The sequence below is a fragment of the Emys orbicularis genome, chromosome 12 (assembly GCF_028017835.1).
Source record: "Emys orbicularis isolate rEmyOrb1 chromosome 12, rEmyOrb1.hap1, whole genome shotgun sequence".
Taxonomy (NCBI): Eukaryota; Metazoa; Chordata; order Testudines; family Emydidae; genus Emys; species Emys orbicularis.
The window spans coordinates 34,090,403-34,110,515 of record NC_088694.1 but is presented as its reverse complement, the minus strand read 5'-3'; the positions used below and the strand labels follow the sequence as shown (position 1 = coordinate 34,110,515).

Genomic DNA, 20,113 nt, shown 5'->3' with positions numbered 1-20,113 from the left:
AACAATAATTTTTATCGGTCCTACAAAAACAATGATACATATTCTTGAGCACCATCGACCAGCTCCTCATCCATTCACTTACTGTTTACTAGAGCTGGTGAAAACTTTTTAGTCAAAGCTTATTTCAACAAAAATAGGGATTTGACTAAACAAACTTTTTCATGAAAAATGTCTGCTTCCCTCAGAGAAACTGACTTTATTTTTTGACAGAAAATGGAAAACAAACAACATAACCATTTTTTTCAACTTCCAGATGAAAGTTTTCGGATTTCACCTGCCAAAAAACAAAGCTTTTTTCATTTTCATGATTTTCGGTTCTTTGATTAAACATAAAAAGTTTCTGCCAAAAATAACCCCCAAAAACAATTTCCAACCGTCTCTATAATTTTCAAATATATTTATGCACACGCTCATCTTTCATACAGCACTACGGTATCAGGGGCCACATGGACCCTGCCACTTTGACAATCGAAACCTGATTGACTGATCCTCATTTTAGTCTACTAATCTGAATTCTTTGTAAGGGTCACAGATCCCCCGATAGCATTTCTCAGGGCCTCCTTGACCTCTCTGTTTCTCAGGCTGTAGATGAGCGGATTGGCCAGGGGCGTCAGGACTGTGTAACAGACAGAGAACACTTTGTTCAGGGCTCTCAGGGTGCTGGATTTCGGTACCATGTAGACAATCATTATGGTCCCATAGAAGATGGTCACCACGATGAGGTGAGAAGAGCAGGTGGAAAAGGCCTTTTGCCTCCCAGTGGTGGAAGGGATTCTCAGGATGGTGCTGATGACACAAACATAGGACGTCAAGGTTAATACAAATGGGAGAACTAAATTAAGAAAGGAAAATGTATAAATAACTGGTGTGATCTGGCTGGTGTCACTGCATGAGAGTTTTAGCATTGAGGTGAGATCACAGAAGAAGTGGTCCATTTCATTGGGGCCACAGAAAATTGACTCTAACATGAGACACGCTAATATTGTACAAGATAGAAATCCATTTATCCAAGACCCAGCTTCTAGCTGGAGGCACAGCCGGCCATTCATAAGGGTTCCATAGTGCAGAGGTTTGCATATAGCTAAATACCGATCGTGAGACATCACCGCCAAGAGATAACATTCGGTAGTTGCTAAAAAACCAAATACAGCCAATTGCGTGATGCAGCCCTCCACAGAAATAGTTCTGTCCCCAGTCAGGAGACTGGCCAGCAGCCTGGGCAGGATGGTGGAGGTGTAGCAGGTCTCCAAGCAGGACAAGTTCCCCAGAAAGAAGTACATTGGCGTGTGAAGGTGCGGATCAGCCACAACTAGCGCAGCATGGCTGAGGAGATTCCCAGCCATGGTCACAACGTAGAACACTAGAAACAGCAGGAAGAGAAGAATCTGCAGCCCAGGTTGACTCCCGAATCCCAGGAGGATGAATTCTGTGACGGGCATTTGATTTCCACCTTCTGCTTTCTCCATGAGTTGTACTAGTAGGGGAAAAAGCACCAAACAGTGGAATAATTTCCTCTGCTATTAAACAATAGAAAGTTTCCTCCATCCAATTACATGAAAGTTCAAATAGGAAAATGAGAAGTCACATATTGTCTTCTAGGGCCACGTACCTTGGACCTGTGAGACTCAGTCAGGAACACAGGTATTGACACACCCGAGAAGAGCAGTGATCCCTCTAATTTGGAGTCCTGTCTTAAAGAGTGGCCAATACCAGATGCTCTAGAAAAGTATTCAGCTCCGTTAAAGGCCTTTGCACAATCTCATAGATGTGGGGAATGTTTTCCCCAGACAGTGGTATTGTAGCCATGTTGACAGCCGGATATTACAGAGACAAGCTAGGTGGGGTAACATCTTTTATTATTCCAATAAAAAAGTGGTCACCCACCTTGTTTCCCCAGACAGTTAATTCTTGGCCTATGTCATGAAACCTTCTAAGTTTTATACTTTGTTGGTGTAGCGAGACATCTTCATTCATTGTTAGGTGATTAATACGTCCTAATTACCGTAGTGTCTGAGCACCTCACAGTCCTTAATGTATTTATACCCCCAACGCCGCAATGAGATTGGAAATCCTTTTTGTGCCCAATGAAAACATGGAGAACTGAGGCCCTAAGTGATTCCCCCAAATCGCCCCAGGCCCCAACCCTAACCCTGATGGAGCTTCTCTGTCCCATTCATCAGTCCTTAACCTCTCACACATCCCCTTTTTCTTCATCTCCTCCTTAATTTAAACACCCCCCTGAGTCTTTTCTGAGGTTGGAATATTCAAAGGGACCTAAAGAAATTAGACAATATTGACAATCAGAGGGATTTGGTCACCGGACTCCCTTGAAATTCCCAGCCCCATTAAACTCTGCCCATGCAGGCACCTGCTTCTCTGCTCCATTCCCAGCCCCATTCAGCAGGTGGGAAAAGAAGAGACGCTCTCACACACACTCCCGCCCGCTCTGAGACACCAGGCACAGCACAGGAGCCTGCAGGTCAGCGCCAGCATAACAGGGTGTGAGCATGCTCGCCTCATGCTAGTGCCTGAGACACTGAACAGCATCACAGCAGGGAAACTGCCTCTGCCCAGCACCCTGTCCCGTGCACAGGGGGAAACCCCAGCAGCCATGCACAGACTCCTATCCCTCACCTCCCCTTCTTGGCCACCAGAGTCATGCTCTACCCCAGCTGCACTCTGCAGCCCAGCTGATGAGTGAGTGTGTCTGGGCCTGGATTCAGTGCAGCATCATGCTCCCAGCCACGCTCTGCAGTGCCACTGGGCAGGGAGTAGGAAGTGAGACGGAGCAGGAAATGCACAGCTCCGGTGTGCTCCAGCTGGTCTCCTTCCCACTACGGCACCGTTTCTTCCTCTGTGAGATCCCCAGGGTCTGACTAAGGGCTTAGTCTAAATGAAAAGCTGGGGTGTGATTCTCCAGAGCACCAGCCTGCCACGTACTAATGCTGCATGGACCCTGCTGCAGTGCATTCAATGTTCCCTAGTGTTAGAACAAGAGGGACAATTATGTATTCACCCCCCTTACTACCCGCACGCATCCAAGCTGTATTGGAGAAAGTTAGCATGAGTGACTCCATTTTGGTTTGGGCCCGCCATTAGTTAAAAGCGAGCACATCACGTACTGGAAAATGGGAAGGGGAGAGGGAGGAACATCTGGAAGCAATAAGGGAAGGAATGCAGACAGTATGGCCTTGAGAAGGGGGAAAGAGAGGGGGGCTTGTGCATGAGCTCGGGGGCCTGTAATGCTAGCCGGCACGAGGAGGATGCTTGGTCAGGATAGGTAAGAGGCAAGTAAGTGGCTTATTCATTGGCCAAAAGTTACGATGCACGAGGGTAGCATGCACTGCTAAAAGGTATATAATCTTTGTGTAACCAACAGTCGGTGTGTCTTCCCCTGGCATGAGTCGGGGAAGAGCACCCATTCAGCTGACTGATAAATAAAGGATTTGATGTCTGTCTTCTCGCTTTCCGTGCCTCCTTGGGGTAATTGAGTAAAGCTCCAGGGGGAACGAGCCCGTTTGGCTAACAAATGGCGACTCCGCCGGGACTTCTCTCCCTGTAGAGGGCACTGACCGACGGCCGAGGGCGATTCCGAGGAGTGGCCACCTCGAGCTGTTGGTTTGCTCGGGCCTCAGATCGTCACAATCGGCCAGGGCGGCTGCGTCCTCTCTGAAGAGAACTCTGAAGGACACGGAAGCAAGACGGCTTCAGAAGGAGGGGAAGTCTGACTGCCGGACGCGGCCACTTCGGGCGGTAAGTGCGTTTACCTCCTGGGTTTGAGGAATAATGCCCCCGAGGTGTGGGTTGGATGGTGGAAATCCCCTAGGCAGCCTGTATACAGGAAGGTATATTAACAACATTGTAGCTTTGTAAATGTCTTGTTGTTGTGTTTTTGGTTAAAGGGTAAGCAAATAACGGCCAATAAGTAACGTAACTAACTCCACAAGTCCATGGGCCGTTCTTAACAAGCATTGGGACTTGGAGCAACCTCAGGGATTACTCTTGTTTATAGGAGGGGTAATCTTGTTTCTCCTCTTAATGGTGTGTTGGAAACCGAGATTGTCACTGATTAAGGGATCTGTGTGAAAGATGAGTGAGTGCCGCTGACTGGGTCTGGGATTTAAGCTGACTCCAGCCGCCCCAAGACTCCTGCAAGGGGAAACCCGATGACCAGGATAGCTTGATTGCAAGGGGGGTCAGCCGAACCTCATGACCCAGTGGATACCCGAGTGAATGGTACTCCTCCTCTCTTTCCCTCTCCTCGATAAATTGGGTCAAAATATAATGGGGTCCTCTCAAAGCACTTTCTCTGGGACCCCCTTGGGATGCATGCTGGATAATTGGAAGGCGTTTAGACGCTAGGCTGATTATGGAATTGTATTATGTAAAGATAACCTTGTAAAATTCTGTACGCTTGAATGGGCAACATTCGGGGTGGAATGGCCTGAGTGGGGGGCACTTAAACCAGAAATTGTACAGGCCGTACATAGCATTGTGACACGGGAGGGGCATTGGGACCAATATCCCTATATAGATATTTGGCAGGACCTCGTGGCCAATCCTCCCCCCTGACTGCAAAAGTGCAGATCACGAACTATTAAAACCTTAATCACGGCCCATAACCCTACCTGGGGTGACATGAGGGTCGCTCTTAATACCCTACTAACCGCGGAAGAAAGGGGCTCATGTTTTAGCCGTGGCCCCGAGGGAAAGATATGAAGAAAGGGGGGACAAAGTTAAGGGACGGCCGGGGACACCGGGAAAGGGACAGGACCCTCGCCTGGGTCGGAATCAGTGTGCTATCTGTAGGGAGGAGGGACACTGGAAGAATGAATGCCCCCGGCGGCAGGCTATAAGAAAGGAGCACAAAGATAGAACCTTGCCCCCTCCCATTTTCTACAACAGCATGGGACTTTCGGGGGAGGGATCTTCCCCGTAGGGAGGCCGGGGGACCCAGCGGCCCCTCCTGGAGGCACAAGCCGCCAGCCTGGATCCCACGGTAAAAATTAAAGTGGAGGGCCGCCCAATTGAAGCCCTGATTGATACCGGGGCCACCCTTAGTTTACTCCCCCTTAATCAGGCTCCCCGAGGTAGAGCTCGGGGACGTGCCATGGTCCAAGGGATTGAGGGACAGACCACAGCCTTAGAGAAAACTCTTCCTCTCCTAGTAAAAATAGGGGATCATCAGATTTCCCATCAGTTTGTTTGCAGCCCCTCTTGCCCTATAGCACTGCTTGGACGAGATATCCTTACTAAATTGCAGGCGGAAATCTCGTTCGAGAAGGGGAACATGGAAGTTAGGCTTCCTAAACAGCAAAACTCTAATTACCAGATGGCCCTTATAAGCGCTAGAAATCTCTCCACGGAATGCCAGGGGAGTGATGGAAACCAGCTGTCAGGGGTTAACCTTGAGGTCTGGTCGGAGGAGGGAGGCGTCGCTCGGGCTCGGAATGCTTCGCCAGTGCACATCTCTCTTAAGGAGGGAAGCAGGCCGGCCCGAATTCGACAATACCCCCTTAAGCTAACCACTCGGGTCGGGTTAAAGCCTCTGATTCAAAAGTTTCTGCAGTGTGGGTGGCTCAGGGAAGGCACATCCCCATACAATACTCCGATAATGGGAGTGCCTAAGCCTAATGGACAGTATCGATTGTTTTAGGACCTGAGACAAATTAACAAATTAATAGAGGCCCCCAATCCAGTTGTCCCAAACCCTCACACTATCCTGGGTCAGGTTCCCAAGAGCCACAGCTAGTTCTCTGTGATAGATTTAAAAGATGCCTTCTTTTCTATACCCCTTGATCAGGAGTCTCAAAGGCTGTTTGCCTTTGAATGGAAGGACCCAGATACCCATTACAAGGCTCAGTATCTCTGGAACGTTGTCCCCCAGGGACTTACCTGTGCACCCGAGATTTTTGGCAGCCAGCTAAAAAGAGATCTTGCCCCATTTCTGGCTAAACACCCCTCATGCAACATAGTTCAGTATTGTGATGATCTGCTCTTAAGTACTAAGACAGAGGAATCCTGCAGAGAGCAAACTATAGAGCTCCTTAATTACCTTGGGGCCCAGAGGTATAAGGTTTCAAAGGAAAAAGTTCAACTGGTTAAGCAGCAGGTCACCTTTTTGGGATATCACCTCTGCCAAGGGAGTCGCAGCTTGGGTAAAGAAAGAATCCAGGTTATACTTGATAGCCCTCAGCCCCGGAACCCCCGAGAGCTAAGGGCCTTTCTGGGACTGACGGGCTTTTGTCGGCTCTGGACCCCCGACAATGGGGGAAAAGCCAGACCATTATATAAGTCCCTAACTAAGGAAGGTTTGCTCCACTGGACGTGGACAAGAGCAATGGAAAAAGCATTTCGAGAGCTTAAAGAAGTCTTGGTTCAACCTCCCGCTCTAGCCCTCCCCGATCCTCGGAAGCCATTCACTCTATACATCCATGAGAGAGGAGGGGTGGCAGCTGGAGTCCTGTGCCAGAGGTCAGGACCAACCTGGCGACTCACTGGATACTATTCAAAGGTCTTGGACCCTGTCGCCAAGGGGTGGCCTGCCTGTTTACGGGCCGTCGCAGCCACCGCCCTCCTCGTTCAGGAAGCTGAAAAGTTAACCCTGGGTGGGGATACTGAAGTTGTGGTCCCCCACGGGGTGCCTCAGCTACTGGGAACAGGTGCCGGGGAAAAGCATCTAAATCCCAGTCAGCATACTAGATACGAAGTAGGGCTCTTGTTGGCCCCCAATCTAATCTTTAAGACAGTTAGTTCCCTGAACCCGGCCACCCTACTGCCTGACCCCCAGGTCTCCTCTGAGGCCGGTCCTACTCATGACTGTATTAAAGTCTTGCAAAAGGAGACCAAACCCCGACCTGATCTTTCAGACTTGCCCTGGCCCCACCCCGATGTTGAAGGGTATGTTGACGGGTCTAGTTATGTGGTAGACAAACGGTTAACTGGGGCGGCAGTAGTGATTAAGAATAAAGGGGTACACAAGTTTAAACTTAGCCCTAATTTATCTGCCCAAGCGGCGGAGCTGGTGGCCCTTATTGAGGTTCTCTGATTGGGAACTGAACTGGGAAAACCCTTAACCTATATACTGACAGTCGTTATGCCTACATGGTGGTACATGCACACGGGACCCTGTGGAAAGAAAGAGGATTCATTACGGCCTCAGGTCAAAAGATTGCACATGGGAGCCTCATTAAAGCGCTGCTCGAGGCCCTGATGCTTCCTCTCCGGGTCGCCGTGAGACATGTGCGTGCCCACGGGAGGGCCCCTGAAGTCGAACAGCGAAGGTATAATCAACTGGCTGATCAGGCTGCGAAAGAGGCCGCCCAGAATGGGGCCTCACGGCTTCTTATGGTTCAAGACACTGAAGCCAAAATCCCTCCTCCCCAATATACAACCAAGGAAATAGGTCATGCCCAGGCTGCAGGAGGCCGGCAGGTTTCCTCTGGATGGTGGAAACTGCCTGGGGGAGAGATTTTTGTCCCCAGGCCAGTACTCCAGGAAATTCTCCGGCTCTTGCATAAAGAGGGGCATCTAGGGTCTGGGGCAATGGTTGATTTGGCCACCCGATCCCTTAAGGGGCTGGGCATGCACATGAAAGCCCAGAGAATTGTTAGTAATTGCCCTGTTTGTCAACGAACCAACCAAAAGGGGTGTGGCCCTCCCGCCCCAATGGGAGGCTGGCCCTGGGCCACATTCCCTTTCCAAAAGTGGCAAGTTGACTTTGCAGAAATGCCCCCTTGCAGGGGCTATAAATACTTACTTGTATTTGTGGACCAGCTTACGGTATACCAGGCACTCGGTATACAATGGAAGTTGCATACACCCTGGAGGCCGCAAAGCTCGGGTCAGGTAGAAAGAATGAATAGAACTCTCAAGAATACCCTCACTAAACTATGCACAGAGTCTAGTTTAAAGTGGCTTGATGCGCTGCCGCTCGCCCTTACCCACATTCGAAGGGCCCCGCGTAAGGGTCTTAAACTTTCGCCCTTTGAACTGGTCTTTGGGTTTCCTCCCCGAATACTTATCCCAGGATTCCGGGAGGATGTAACCTGGGAAGTGGGAAATGACTCTCTATGGAAACAGGTTTCCGGGTTGCAATTTGTTTTGTTACAGCTGCATCGCTATGCGGTGCCTTTTCAGGCCCTTCCCTTGGACCAGCCCGTGCATCCGTTCCGGATCGGTGACCAGGTCCTTGTCAAGAAGTGGAAGCGCGACCCCCTCACGCCAAGGTGGGACGGTACACACTGTTTCGCTCATCAGCTAGGCCGCAGTTAAAATTCCCGGGAGCGACAAATGGACACACCACATGTGGATAAAGCGGTTCCTGAACCCTAACCTAAAGATCCAGTCAACGGAAAAAGACACCAGCCCTCTGTCCGCCCCGGCCCCGGAAGCCCGGGGTGGTACAGGCGAAGACTCCATCTGGGAATATCAAGGACTCGACGAACTAAAAGGACTGTTTAAGAAAAAGACGATAATGAACTTATTATTGATACTTTTGCTTATGTACTCCCATCAATATTATGGTTGGGAAAATAGGTTTTTACAACTAGGGGAAACAATAGCAAATTCCTTTAATCTTAGTAATTGTTGGGTGTGTGGAGATCCAGGAAATTAAAATAAGTGGCCTTGGGTAGCCCAGCCGGTACAAGCCAAATGGTGGATCAGTAATTTAAGCATAGACGATAATGGAAAAATGGTAAAACAGGTAACAAAAGAAATGAGAAAGCTAGCCCATGTCCCGCTCCAAACATGGGGTGGGTAAAACACGGACTGGTTTACTTCCTGGTTACCGCAATTAGGTTGACTCCGAAAAGGTTTCCTCTTCTTTGCATTTTTTTATTGCAATCCTATTAACCCTAGCTTGCTTCGCTCCCTGTGTAGTTGCCTTAGTCCGACGAATGGCTAATCAAGTTATACACCAACAAATGATGGCCCTATACCAGCCGGTAAAGGCTGAAAACTGGGGACCGTAAGGCTCTCAAAATGCTTTTAAGGGGGGAAACTTGTTAGAACAAGAGGGACAATTATGTATTCACCCCCCTTACTACCCGCACACATCCAAGCTGTATTGGGGAAAGTTAGCATGAGTGACTCCATTTTGGTTTGGGCCCGCCATTAGTTAAAAGCGAGCACATCACGTACTGGAAAATGGGAAGGGGAGAGGGAGGAACATCTGGAAGCAATAAGGGAAGGAATGCAGACAGTATGGCCTTGAGAAGGGGGAAAGAGAGGGGGGCTTGTGCATGAGCTCGGGGGCCTGTAATGCTAGCCGGCACGAGGAGGATGCTTGGTCAGGATAGGTAAGAGGCAAGTAAGTGGCTTATTCATTGGCCAAAAGTTACGATGCACGAGGGTAGCATGCACTGCTAAAAGGTATATAATCTTTGTGTAACCAATAGTCGGTGTGTCTTCCCCTGGCATGAGTCGGGGAAGAGCACCCATTCAGCTGACTGATAAATAAAGGATTTGATGTCTGTCTTCTCGCTTTCCGTGCCTCCTTGGGGTAATTGAGTAAAGCTCCAGGGGGAACGAGCCCGTTTGGCTAACACTAGTGCACTTTGACCTCCCCCCGTTTCAAACAGCACTAGGGCAAGGTCCACTAGGGGACTTTTAGTGCACGATAGCAGGGCCCATGCGGATAGAGCACTGCAGATTTCCACCCCAGCCTGCCACGTAGTAACTCCCTGTGGGGACAAACTCCAGGAAGGATCAGATTTAAATTGAATCCACTGCAGGAAACGGCAATGCTGAGTGGCTGTGGGGATTGGGACCAGGTTTCCACTTCCAGGCTGCTCCCCCCAGTGTCTCCTGCTCTCAGAGCTTGTCTGCAGGGTGGGCGAGTGCACTCAAGAGCAATGGGATTTCTAAAGGGCACCAGCAAGTTGCACATGAACTGGCTCATATAGACTCTTCCTGGCGCCCACTGAAATTTCCTTTGTGCACGACGTTTGGTGCACTGTAGAGATGACACCCTGCAGTTGTGCACCACCACCCCACATGGACAAGCCCGCATTCACTCGGCAAAGACACCTACCTTCTACTGCTGCACTGGGCTGGCGCTTGCTTTCTTGCTTGATGCTCACACCTGTGTATATTACGAGGGATCTTCATGCCTCCTGCTCTGGAGCTTCCAGGGTTTATAGAGGAAAGCTGCCTCGCGCTGGCTCAGGCGGCTGTTGGGATCTCCACTGAGGCTGCTCATAATGATCCCATTGAAAGCGCCCTCGGCAGGGAATTCAGTTCTATGTTGCTTGTTAAAACAGTGTAAACTTCGAGGCCACTACAACTGAGTCATAGAGTTGATTAGTGGTTGGTTAATGCCCAATTTTGTCTGCTAGATTGAAGAGTCTTTTATTATTTTATTTCTGTTCCCCATGTTCATACTTATAGACTGTGATCCAGTCAATACTTAACCGTCTCTCTTTTAAGCTAAATAACTGATCTCCAGGAGTCTATCACTATCAGATATGTTTTCCAATCCTTTAATCATTCTCGTGACTCTTCTCTGGACCCTGTCCAATTTTTCAGCATAATGCTTCCTTCTGGCCTTAAACTCTCTGAAGCTATTCAAAATCATTACATCCAAAAAATAGGGGTTTTTTTTCTCATTTTCCTTTTAGTTTTTGAGCCTTCATTTTTTAAAATAAAAGTAGAAATATGTCATCAATATTTAACAGTGAGGGCAATTAGCCATTGGAACAATTTAACAAAGTTTATGGCAGGTTCTCCATCACTGACAATTTTTAAATCAACTCAGGATTTGTTCTAAGCCCTGGTCTACACTACGAGTTTAGGTCGAATTTAGCAGCGTTAGATCGATTTAACCCTGCACCCGTCCACATGATGAAGCCATTTTTGTCGACTTAAAGGGCTCTTAAATCAATTTCTGTACTCTTCCCCGATGAGGGGATTAGCGCTGAAATCGACCCTGCTGGGTCGAATTTGGGGTAGTGTGGACGCAATTCGACAGTATTGGCCTCTGGGAGCTATCCCAGAGTGCTCCATTGTGACCGCTCTGGACAGCACTCTCAACTCAGATGCACTGGCCAGGTAGACAGGAAAATCCCCGCAAATTTTTGAATTTCATTTCCTGTTTGGCCAGCATGGCAAGCTGATCAGCACAGGTGACCATGCAGAGCTCATCAGCAGAGGTGACCATGGAGTCCCAGAATCGCAAAAGAGTCCAAACGGGAGATACTGGATCTGATCGCTGTATGGGGAGACGAATTCATGCTATCAGAACTCTGTTCCAAAAGACGAAATGCCGGAATATTTGAAAAAATCTCCAAGGGCATGAAGGACAGAGGCTATAACGGAACCCGCAGCAGTGCTGCGTGAAACTTAAGGAGCTCAGGCAAGCCTACCAAAGAACCAGAGAGGCAAACGGCCGCTCTGGGTCAGAGCCCCAGACATGCCGCTTCTATGATGAGCTGCATGCCATTCTAGGGGGTGCCCCTACAACTACCCCACCCCTGTGCGTGGACTCCATCAATGGATTCTCACACAATAGGGATGCAGATTTGGGGGACAAGGAAGATGATGAGGAGAAGGAGGTTGAAGATAGCGCACAGCAAGCAAGCGGAGAAACCGTTTTCCCCAACAGCCAGGAACTGTTTTTCACCCTGGATCTAGTACACTCCCAACCCACCCACGGTGGGCTCCCGGACCTTGAAGGCTGAAAAGGGACCTCTGGTGAGTGTACCTTTGTAAATATAATACATGGTTTAAAAGCAAGCATGTTTAATGATTAATTTGCCCTGAAGACTTGGGATGCATTGGCGGCCAGTACAGCTACTGGAAAAGTCTGTTAACGTGTATGAGGATGGAGCGGAAATCCTCCAGGGACATCTCAGTGAAGCTCTCCTGGATGTACTCCCAGGGTCACCTGGTTGAAATAGGGGAATTTTATTAAGGGGACATTCAGAGGTGGCCGTTCCTGCTGGGCTGTTTGCCTGTGGCTGAACAGAAATCATCCCCGCTGTTAGCCACGCGGTGGGGGGAGGGATGAAGCGATCATCCCAGAGAATTGTGTGGGGGGGAGGGGGGGTTAGTTGGGTTTATCCTGCACATTAACCCGAAAACCGCAGCCCCTCCTTTTAAATGGCCAACCCATTTTTAATGGCCAACCCAACGGCCACTTGGTATGGGAAATGAGGGAGGGTGCTGCTGTTTGAAACATTTCCACACTGTAGTGGGGCGGCTGCCCCACTCCCCTAGAATTTAGGCTGCAGCAGGCCAGTGGGCCTGCGCAGACAGGCAGCCAATAAGTGAAGGGCTTATTGGGAGCCAATCAGGGCCGGATTGGAGGCAGCCAATCAGGGCCAGGCTCAGCCCTATAAGAAGGCTGCTCAGAGAGCGGAGCAGTCAGTCTGTCCCAGACCTTCAGGGAGGAAGGTCTGTCTCCTGAGCAGGAGACCAGCACCCAGGACAGGGCAGTGCTGGGCAGGCTTAGGGAAGCACAGTGGAGCTTCAGCCTGATACCTGCCAGACTGCTGGCCCTGAGTAGAAGGGCCTAGAGGGTGCAATGGGGACAGAGGGGAAGTGACCCAGGGAAGGCTGAAGGCAAGGGGAGAGAAGGAGGGCTGAGAGGCTGCCATTAGAGGGTCCCTGGGTCAGGACCCAGAGTAGCGGGCGGGCCTGGGTCCCCCCCTTTCCCCCTTGTACTGCACCGGGCCGTGGAGCAGTGGCCGAGTCAGGCTGCAACCTGCCTCTGATGTAATAGGGGCTAGACTTGGGGGTTGTGGCAGGCCAGTGTAAAGACTCCTGTTAACCCCCCCCTCCCGGAAGGGGGTGTGGATGGAGTAAGGGGCACTGCCGGAGGGCAGTGGTCCTGAAGAGGACGCCATGAGCTGGTGAGCGACGTGGGCTCAGACGCCAACCGAGGGCGAGACAATGGACGGGACACCACCAGGAGGGGGCGCTCCACTGGACAGAGCTAATTCCCAGAGACAACCAGGAGGAGGCACCAGGTGGTGAGTCCCAACCCCATCACACACACGTTATGAAGGTTAAAGAATCCAAAAGATTGTGGCTTACCATGGCTTCCTGCAAGCTGAATTCTGTTGCCCGCCGGTCCTGCGTGTGTGATCTCTCACACCAAACTGGCAGGACCTCAATATAAGAGGCAAAATGTGACCTTGTAAAGAAAGCACAGCTGCTATGTAATGTTAACAGCTTGGTTCACCATGAAAGAGTCTACCATTGATCTCTAAAATGTGTCTTTTTAAATACTACTCTCCCTTTTTTTCCTCCCACAGCTGCAAATGTTTCAATGCTCCCCGTATCATCTCTGTCCCAGAGGCTAGCGAAGATTAGAAGGTGAAAAAAATGCACTCGTGATGAAATGTTCTCTGGGCTCATGCAGTCCTCCCACACTGAAAGAGCCCAGCAGAATGCCTGGAGGCAGACAATGTCAGAGTGCAGGAAAGCACAAAATGAACATGAGGACAAGTGGCGGGAGCAAGAGGAGAGATGGTGGGATCAAGATGATCGGTGGCGTCAGCATGATGAGAGGAGGCAGGAAGCAATGCTTAGGCTACTGGAGGATCAAACTGATATTCTCCGGCGTATTGTTGAGGTGCAGGAAAGGCATCAGGAGCACAGACCGCCGCTGCAGCCCCTGTGTAACCAACCGCCCTCCTCCCCAAGTTCCATAGCCTCCTCACCCAGATGCCTGGGCTCACACTGAACTATTGGCTCAGCCCCTGCCTAAGGGCCCGAGCTCCTGACTGTTTGTTTACTGGCCAGCCCTGACCCAGGGCTTGGGCCCATAGCAAACTGTTGCAAGGCGGTGGGATGAGCCTCAGCCAAGCCCTTCTACACATGGTACCACAAGTAGGGACTCTTGCCCAGGATGTGGGCGCGAGCCCTTGACCCTTATGAGAAAGGTTCTGGGGGGGAACGGTCCCCCACCGAAGACATGAATTTGTCCAAACTTTTTACGCTCCTGGCGGAGAATCAGGAGTGACAGCAGGCAGCCCAGCTCCAGCAGCAGCAGCAAGCCGCCCAGCTCCAGCAGCAACAGCAGCTTGTCCAGCAGCTGGGGGCACAGCAGCAGCAGCTGATTCGGGACCTGACCGTGCAGAACCAAGAGTTCCAGCAGCAATGCTTGCAGCAGCTGGCGACGGCACTGCCTCACCCCACAGAGCCCCAGCCGGGAGACAGGGCCGGGTCACCCCGCCCCACGCTGCCCATGTGGCTTACCAAGATGGGACTGCAGGATGACCCCAAAGCCTTTTTGGTGACTTTTGAAAGGGTGGCACACATTACCGGGTGGACACCTGACCAGTGGGCGACCCTTCTGGCCCCGTATTTGATGGGGACGGCCCAAACTGTGTACTGGGGGCTATCCACGGAGGACGCCCGGGACTATGCCCGGGTAAAGATGGCGATTCTAGACATCTTAGACATCAGCCCGGGAAACCTTCCGGCAGCGGTTCTGGAGTCTGTCCTACACCCTGGGTGCCCGACCCCGGTTGGTGGCCCAGGAGCTGAGAGACCTGTGCAAGCGGTGGCTGCAGCCCGACAGGCGGAACCCCGAGGAGCTCACTGAGCAAGTCATCCTGGAACAGTTCATCCATATCCTCCCATCGCAGGGTAGGGCTTGGGTCCTTCGTCATCAGCCTCCAATGGTAGCCAACGCCGACGCCCTCATGGAAGACTTCCTTGGGGCGGAAGTCCCGGTCAGACCGGCTACTCGGGGCCACCCTCCACGGCTTGAGCACCCTAACCTTGAGAGGAAGGCGAGCGCCCAGATCGAACTGCAAAATCCTCCACGGAGTCAGGAGCCCCGTTATAGACGTCCCGCGGGACCCGCTCGACAAGCCCCCATGGGCCCAGAGACCGGGAGTGGCTGGGTCCCGCAAAGTCCCCCCAGGGGCCAGGGGGAAGGCTCGGCCCGGCCCGGACAACCAGAACTCGGGCCCTGCTTCTCCTGTGGGAAACATGGACACCGGCAACGGGACTGCACCGAGATGGATTTCAGCTTTGGGCACGTTTGCACAGGGGAAAACCGTGCCTGACCGCCGCAGGCCACCAAGGTCACCATGCCCGTAGTTGTCAGGGAATGCCTGATGCGGGCCCTGGTTGACTCGGGCTGTGGCCAGACCCTAGTCCGCCAAAGCCTAGGACTCCAGGCGGACCGCCACCTGGGAACCATCCAGTTGCAGTGCATCCATGGCGACGTCCGGCCTTACGCCAGTGCCCGAGTCCGACTAACCGTGGATGGGGTCACGCAGACGATGGTGGTTGGCCTGGCCCCACGACTCGCCTACCCCGTGATCCTGGAACGGGATTGGCCAGAGTTCCCTGGAGTCCTTTGTTCAAATGCCGAGGAGAGCCCCGATGTCACCCCAGCATTTTCCCAAAGCCGTCCCGCTCCGGAGCATCACCGCCAGGACCATTGCTGATGAGCTCGTCAAGGTCTTTGCCCACGTGGGCTTGCCCCAGAAGATCCTCACTGACCAGGGCACCAACTTCACCTCCAGGCTACTGTGGCAGGTGTGCAACCTCCTGGGGATTAAGCAACTACGCACCTCCATTTACCACACACAAACCGACGGCCTGGTGGAACGGTTCAACTGGACCCTGAAAGACATGCTGCGCAAGTTTTCCCCAGAGGACCTGCGCTGATGGGATCAGTTGCTCCCGCCTTTGCTCCTGGCCGTCCGCGAGGTACCCCAATCCTCCAAGAAATTTTCCCCCTTTGAGCTGTTATACGGCCGTCGTCCGAGGGGGCTGCTGGACCTCATGAGGGAGATGTGGGAGCAAGCCCCGTTACCAGCCCAGGGCCTTCTGCAGTATGCCCTCCAGCTTCAGGGGGGTCTCACACAAGCAGGAGCTCTAGCTCGCGAGAATTTGAAGGCAGCTCAGGAAGCGCAGGCCCAAACGTATAACCAGGAGGCCCGCATCCGTGAGTTGAAACCCGGCGACCGGGTTCTGCTCCTCCTGCACTCCAGCAAGTCAAAACTACTGTCCCGGTGGCAGGGGCCATATGAGGTGGTTTGGAAGGTCGGGCCGGTCACCTATAAGATTAACCAGCCGAACCGGTGAAGAAAAGCCCAGCAGTACCATATTAATCTCTTGAAGCCCTGGCGAGAACGAGTAGGCCTTCTAATTAATCCCTGTCCCCCGGAGCCCGAGTTAGGACCCCGTGTAACCCTGACCGAGGACTCCACAACACCTCAGCTCAGAGAATCCCTGACCGAGGAGCAACGAAAACAGACCAGATGCCTCCTGCAGGCATTCCCCAGAACGTTCACCGCCCAGCCAGGCTACACGACCCTCGTTCACCATACCATCCAGACGGAGCCGTGGGGGTGATCCGGGAATCAAATAGGCCCTTGCCACATTGTATGTGGCAGGTTGTCGAGGAGGAAGTCCGGGCGATGCTAGAGCTGGGGGTTATTGAACCGTCACAAAGCGAATGGTGCAGCCCGGTAGTCCTGGTTCCCAAACCGGATGGCATGCAGTGCTTCTGTATTGATTTCAGAAGAGTCAATTCCATTTCAAAATTGGACTCTTCACCAAAACCAGCCCCCGACGTGTGGAGTGGACCCCAGCATGTGACCGCACCTTCCAGGCCCTCAAAGACAATCTCTGCCGTGAGCCCGTCCTATACAGCCCCGACTTTAACCAAGAGTTCATCCTCCAGACGGATGCCTCGGAGGTAGGCCTGGGAGTGGTCCTGTCTCAGGAGGTGGATGGAGAGGAACACCCGGTCATGTACCTCAGTCGGAAACTGTTTCCATGAGAGAAACTACACGGTGATAGAGAAGGAGGCCCTGGCAGTAAAATGGGCCTGTGACGCCTTGTGGTACTACATCCTGGGGGCCCCGTTCATACTGGTCACCGACCATGCCGCGCTACAGTGATTGGCCAGAATGAAAAATAACAATATGAGGCTAACGCGTTGGTACCTGGCACTACAGCCCTATGCTTATACTAGCCGCAATAGGGCCGGTAAGGACCACGCAAATGCTGACTTCTTGTCCCACCTGGGAGAGTTGGATGGGTCTGGCCCCGATGGACAGGAGTCAGCCTTGGGGGGGGTATAGCGAGGCGGTGGGATACCCCACAGCCCCGCGGAGGGACGAGCCTCCCCTAGCACCAACGTGGGTGGAGCCAGTGGGTCCTGCGCCTGCCCCCCAGAGGTCATGGCGCAGGACAGGAAGTAGAAAATCCCTGCTGCAGAGCTCACATGAAAGCCAGCCACCAGAGAGGCCAGATGCCTGTGGCCTAGCTCCGGGTTGGGAAACGCCGGCAGGCTGCGGCCGACCCAAGGACTGGCTGTGCCAGCCATGCCTACCCCTCGCCAGCTACCCCAAGGAGCAGCCAAGCCTACCCCTCGCCAGCTACCCTGAGGAGCAGCCAAGCCTACCCTTCGCTAGTTACCCGAAGGAACCGATGGTGCTGGAAACCGCCAAGGACACCGGCCAGACCCAGGTACCTTACGAGGGGAAGTCCAGAAGTAGCCCAGGGGCAACCAACCCTGGCCTGGCCACAGCAGGGCCAGAACCAATGTCAGTGTGTTGTGGTCAGGATCCCCACTGACACAGCAGCGAGTCTTCTGCCACTGTTAGGGCCCCGGGCTGGAGCAGGTGGGCCTGCCTCCCCCCTGCCACCCCCCTCACGGGTGGCAGTCTCCCCCTCGCACCAGACGCTCAGAAGCCTGAGCTCCTGACTGTTCGTTTGCTGCCCCGCCCTGACCTAGGGCCTGGGCTCACACTGAACTATTGGCTCAGCCCCTGCTCAAGGGCCTGAGCTCCTGACTGTTTGTTTACTGGCCAGCCCTGACCCAGGGCTTGGACCCATAGTGAACTATTGTAAAGCGGTGGGATACCCCACAGCCCCGCGGAGGGATGAGCCTCGGCCGAGCCCTTCTACAGGAGCTGATAATCACCTCACAATGAATGAAGATGTCTAGTTACACCAACAAAGTATAAAACATAGACCAATTCATGACATAGGCCAAGAATTAACTGTCTGGGGAAACAAGGTGGGTGACCAATTTTATTGGAACAATAAAAAATGTTACCTCACCTAGCTTGTCTCTGTAATATCCGGCTACCAACATGGCTACAACACCACTGTCTTGGGAAAACATTTCCCACATATATGATGTTGTACAAAGGCCTTTAAGGGAGCTGAATATTTTTCTAGAGCATCTGGTATTGGCTGCTCTTTAAGACAGGACTCTAGATTAGAGGAATCACTGCTTTTCTTGGGTGTGTCAATACCTGTGTTCCTGACCGAGACTCACAGGGCCAAGTTACGTGGCCCTAGAAGACTTTCATGTAATTAGAAAGTATCCTCCATTCATTGTTTAATAGCAGAGGAAACTATTCCACTGTTTGGTGCTTTTCTTCCTACTAGTACAGCTCATGGAGAAAGCAGAAGGGGGAAATCAAATGCCCGTCACAGAATTCATCCTTCTGGGATTCGGGAATCAACCTGGGCTGCAGATTCTTCTCTTCCTGCTGTTTCTAGTGATCTACATTGTGACCATGGCTGGGAACCTCCTCATCGTTGCACTAGTTGTGGCTGATCAGCACCTTCACACCCCCATGTACTTCTTCCTAGGGAACTTAACCTGCTTGGAGACCTGCTACACCTCTACCATCCTGCCCAGGCTGCGGGCCAGTCTCCTGACTGGGGACAGAACCATTTCTGTGGAGGGCTGCATCACACAATTGGCTTTATTTGGTTTTCTAGCAACTACAGAATGTTATCTCTTGGCGGCGATGTCTTATGATCGCTATTTGGCCATATGCAAACCTCTGCACTATGGAGCCCTTATGAACAGCCAGCTGTGCCTCCAGCTAGCAGCTGGGTCTTGGATAAGTGGATTTCTATCTTGTGTAAAATTAATGTGTCTCATGTCAGAGTTAATTTTCTGTGGCCCCAATGAAATGGACCACTTCTTCTGTGATCTCACCCCAATGGTAAAACTCTCATGCAGTGACACCAGCCAGATCACACCGGTTATTTATACATTTTCCTTCCTAAATGCAGTTCCCCCATTTCTATTAACCTTAATGTCCTATGTTTGTGTCATCAGCACCATCCTGAGAATCCCTTCCACCGCCGGGAGGCAAAAGGCCTTTTCCACCTGCTCCTCTCACCTCATCGTGGTGACAATCTTCTATGGGACCGTAATGATTGTCTATATGCTACCGAAATCCAGCACCCCGAGAGCCCTGAACAAAGTGTTCTCTGTCTGCTACACAGTCCTGACGCCCCTGGCCAATCCACTCATCTACAGCCTGAGAAACAGAGAGGTCAAGGAGGCCCTGAGAAATGCTGTCAGGAGATCTGTGACCCTTACAAGGAATTCAGATTAGTTGACTGAAATGAGGATCAGTCAATCAGGTTTCTCTTGTCAAAGCAGCAGGGTCCAAGTGGTCCCTGATACCGAAGCGCTGTATGAAAGACGTGTATGTGCATAAATATATTTGAAAATTATAGAGATGGTTGGAAAATGATTTTGGGGGTTATTTTTGGCAGAATCTTTTGACTTTTCATCAAAGAACTGAAAACCATGAAAATGAAAAAAGTTTTGTTTGTTTTTCTGTTTTCTGTCCAAAAAAAAAGTCAGTATCTCTGAGGGAAGCAGCCATTTTTCATGAAAAAGTTTGTTTAGTCAAATCCCTATTTTTGTTGAAATAAGCTTTGACTAAAAAGTTTTCACCAGCTCTAGTAAACAGTAAGTGAATGGATGAGGAGCTGGTCGATGGTGCTCAAGAATATGTATCATTGTTTTTGTAGGACCAAAAAAAATTATTGTTTCACACTGCAAATTGGCTTCCTTCGTTCAGTTCTTTATTTGGAGTTTTTAACAATCCCCATCTCAGTCCCATTGGAGACTCCTGGCCAATCTGCATGGTTTATGATTTATTTCTTATTCTTAGTCGCATTGCTCCGTGCTTGCTTCTTTCCAGACAGCAGAGAATCCTAGATTCCTAGAAGTGTAGGACTAGAAAAGACCTTGAGTGGTCATCTGCACTCATGGCAGGACTAAGTATTATCTAGACCGTCCCTGACAGGTGTTTGTCTAACCTGTTCTTAAAACCCCCAATGATGAAGATTCCATAACTGCCCTAGGCAATTTGTT

The 20,113-nt window shown here is 51.4% G+C and overlaps 2 protein-coding genes across 2 annotated transcripts; one reads left to right on the top strand and one right to left on the bottom strand.

Annotated features, from left to right (window-relative positions):
• Positions 1-503: 503 nt before the first annotated feature.
• On the bottom strand, positions 504-1,469 carry LOC135886003 (olfactory receptor 2G3-like). Its single transcript, XM_065413896.1, has one exon. The coding sequence runs from the start codon at positions 1,464-1,466 to the stop codon at positions 504-506; it is 963 nt and encodes a 320-aa protein (XP_065269968.1). The 5' UTR covers positions 1,467-1,469.
• A 16,911-nt stretch (positions 1,470-18,380) lies between these two features.
• On the top strand, positions 18,381-19,343 carry LOC135886004 (olfactory receptor 6C4-like). The gene has a single exon (XM_065413897.1). It carries the CDS (start codon positions 18,384-18,386, stop codon positions 19,341-19,343), a length of 960 nt encoding a protein of 319 aa, XP_065269969.1. The 5' UTR covers positions 18,381-18,383.
• The last annotated feature ends 770 nt before the right edge of the window (positions 19,344-20,113 follow it).

Coding starts and splice junctions, on each gene's coding strand:
- LOC135886003 (XM_065413896.1), bottom strand. CDS start 1,466: ATGGAGAAAGCAGAAGGTGGAAATCAAATGCCCGTCACAGAATTCATC.
- LOC135886004 (XM_065413897.1), top strand. CDS start 18,384: ATGGAGAAAGCAGAAGGGGGAAATCAAATGCCCGTCACAGAATTCATC.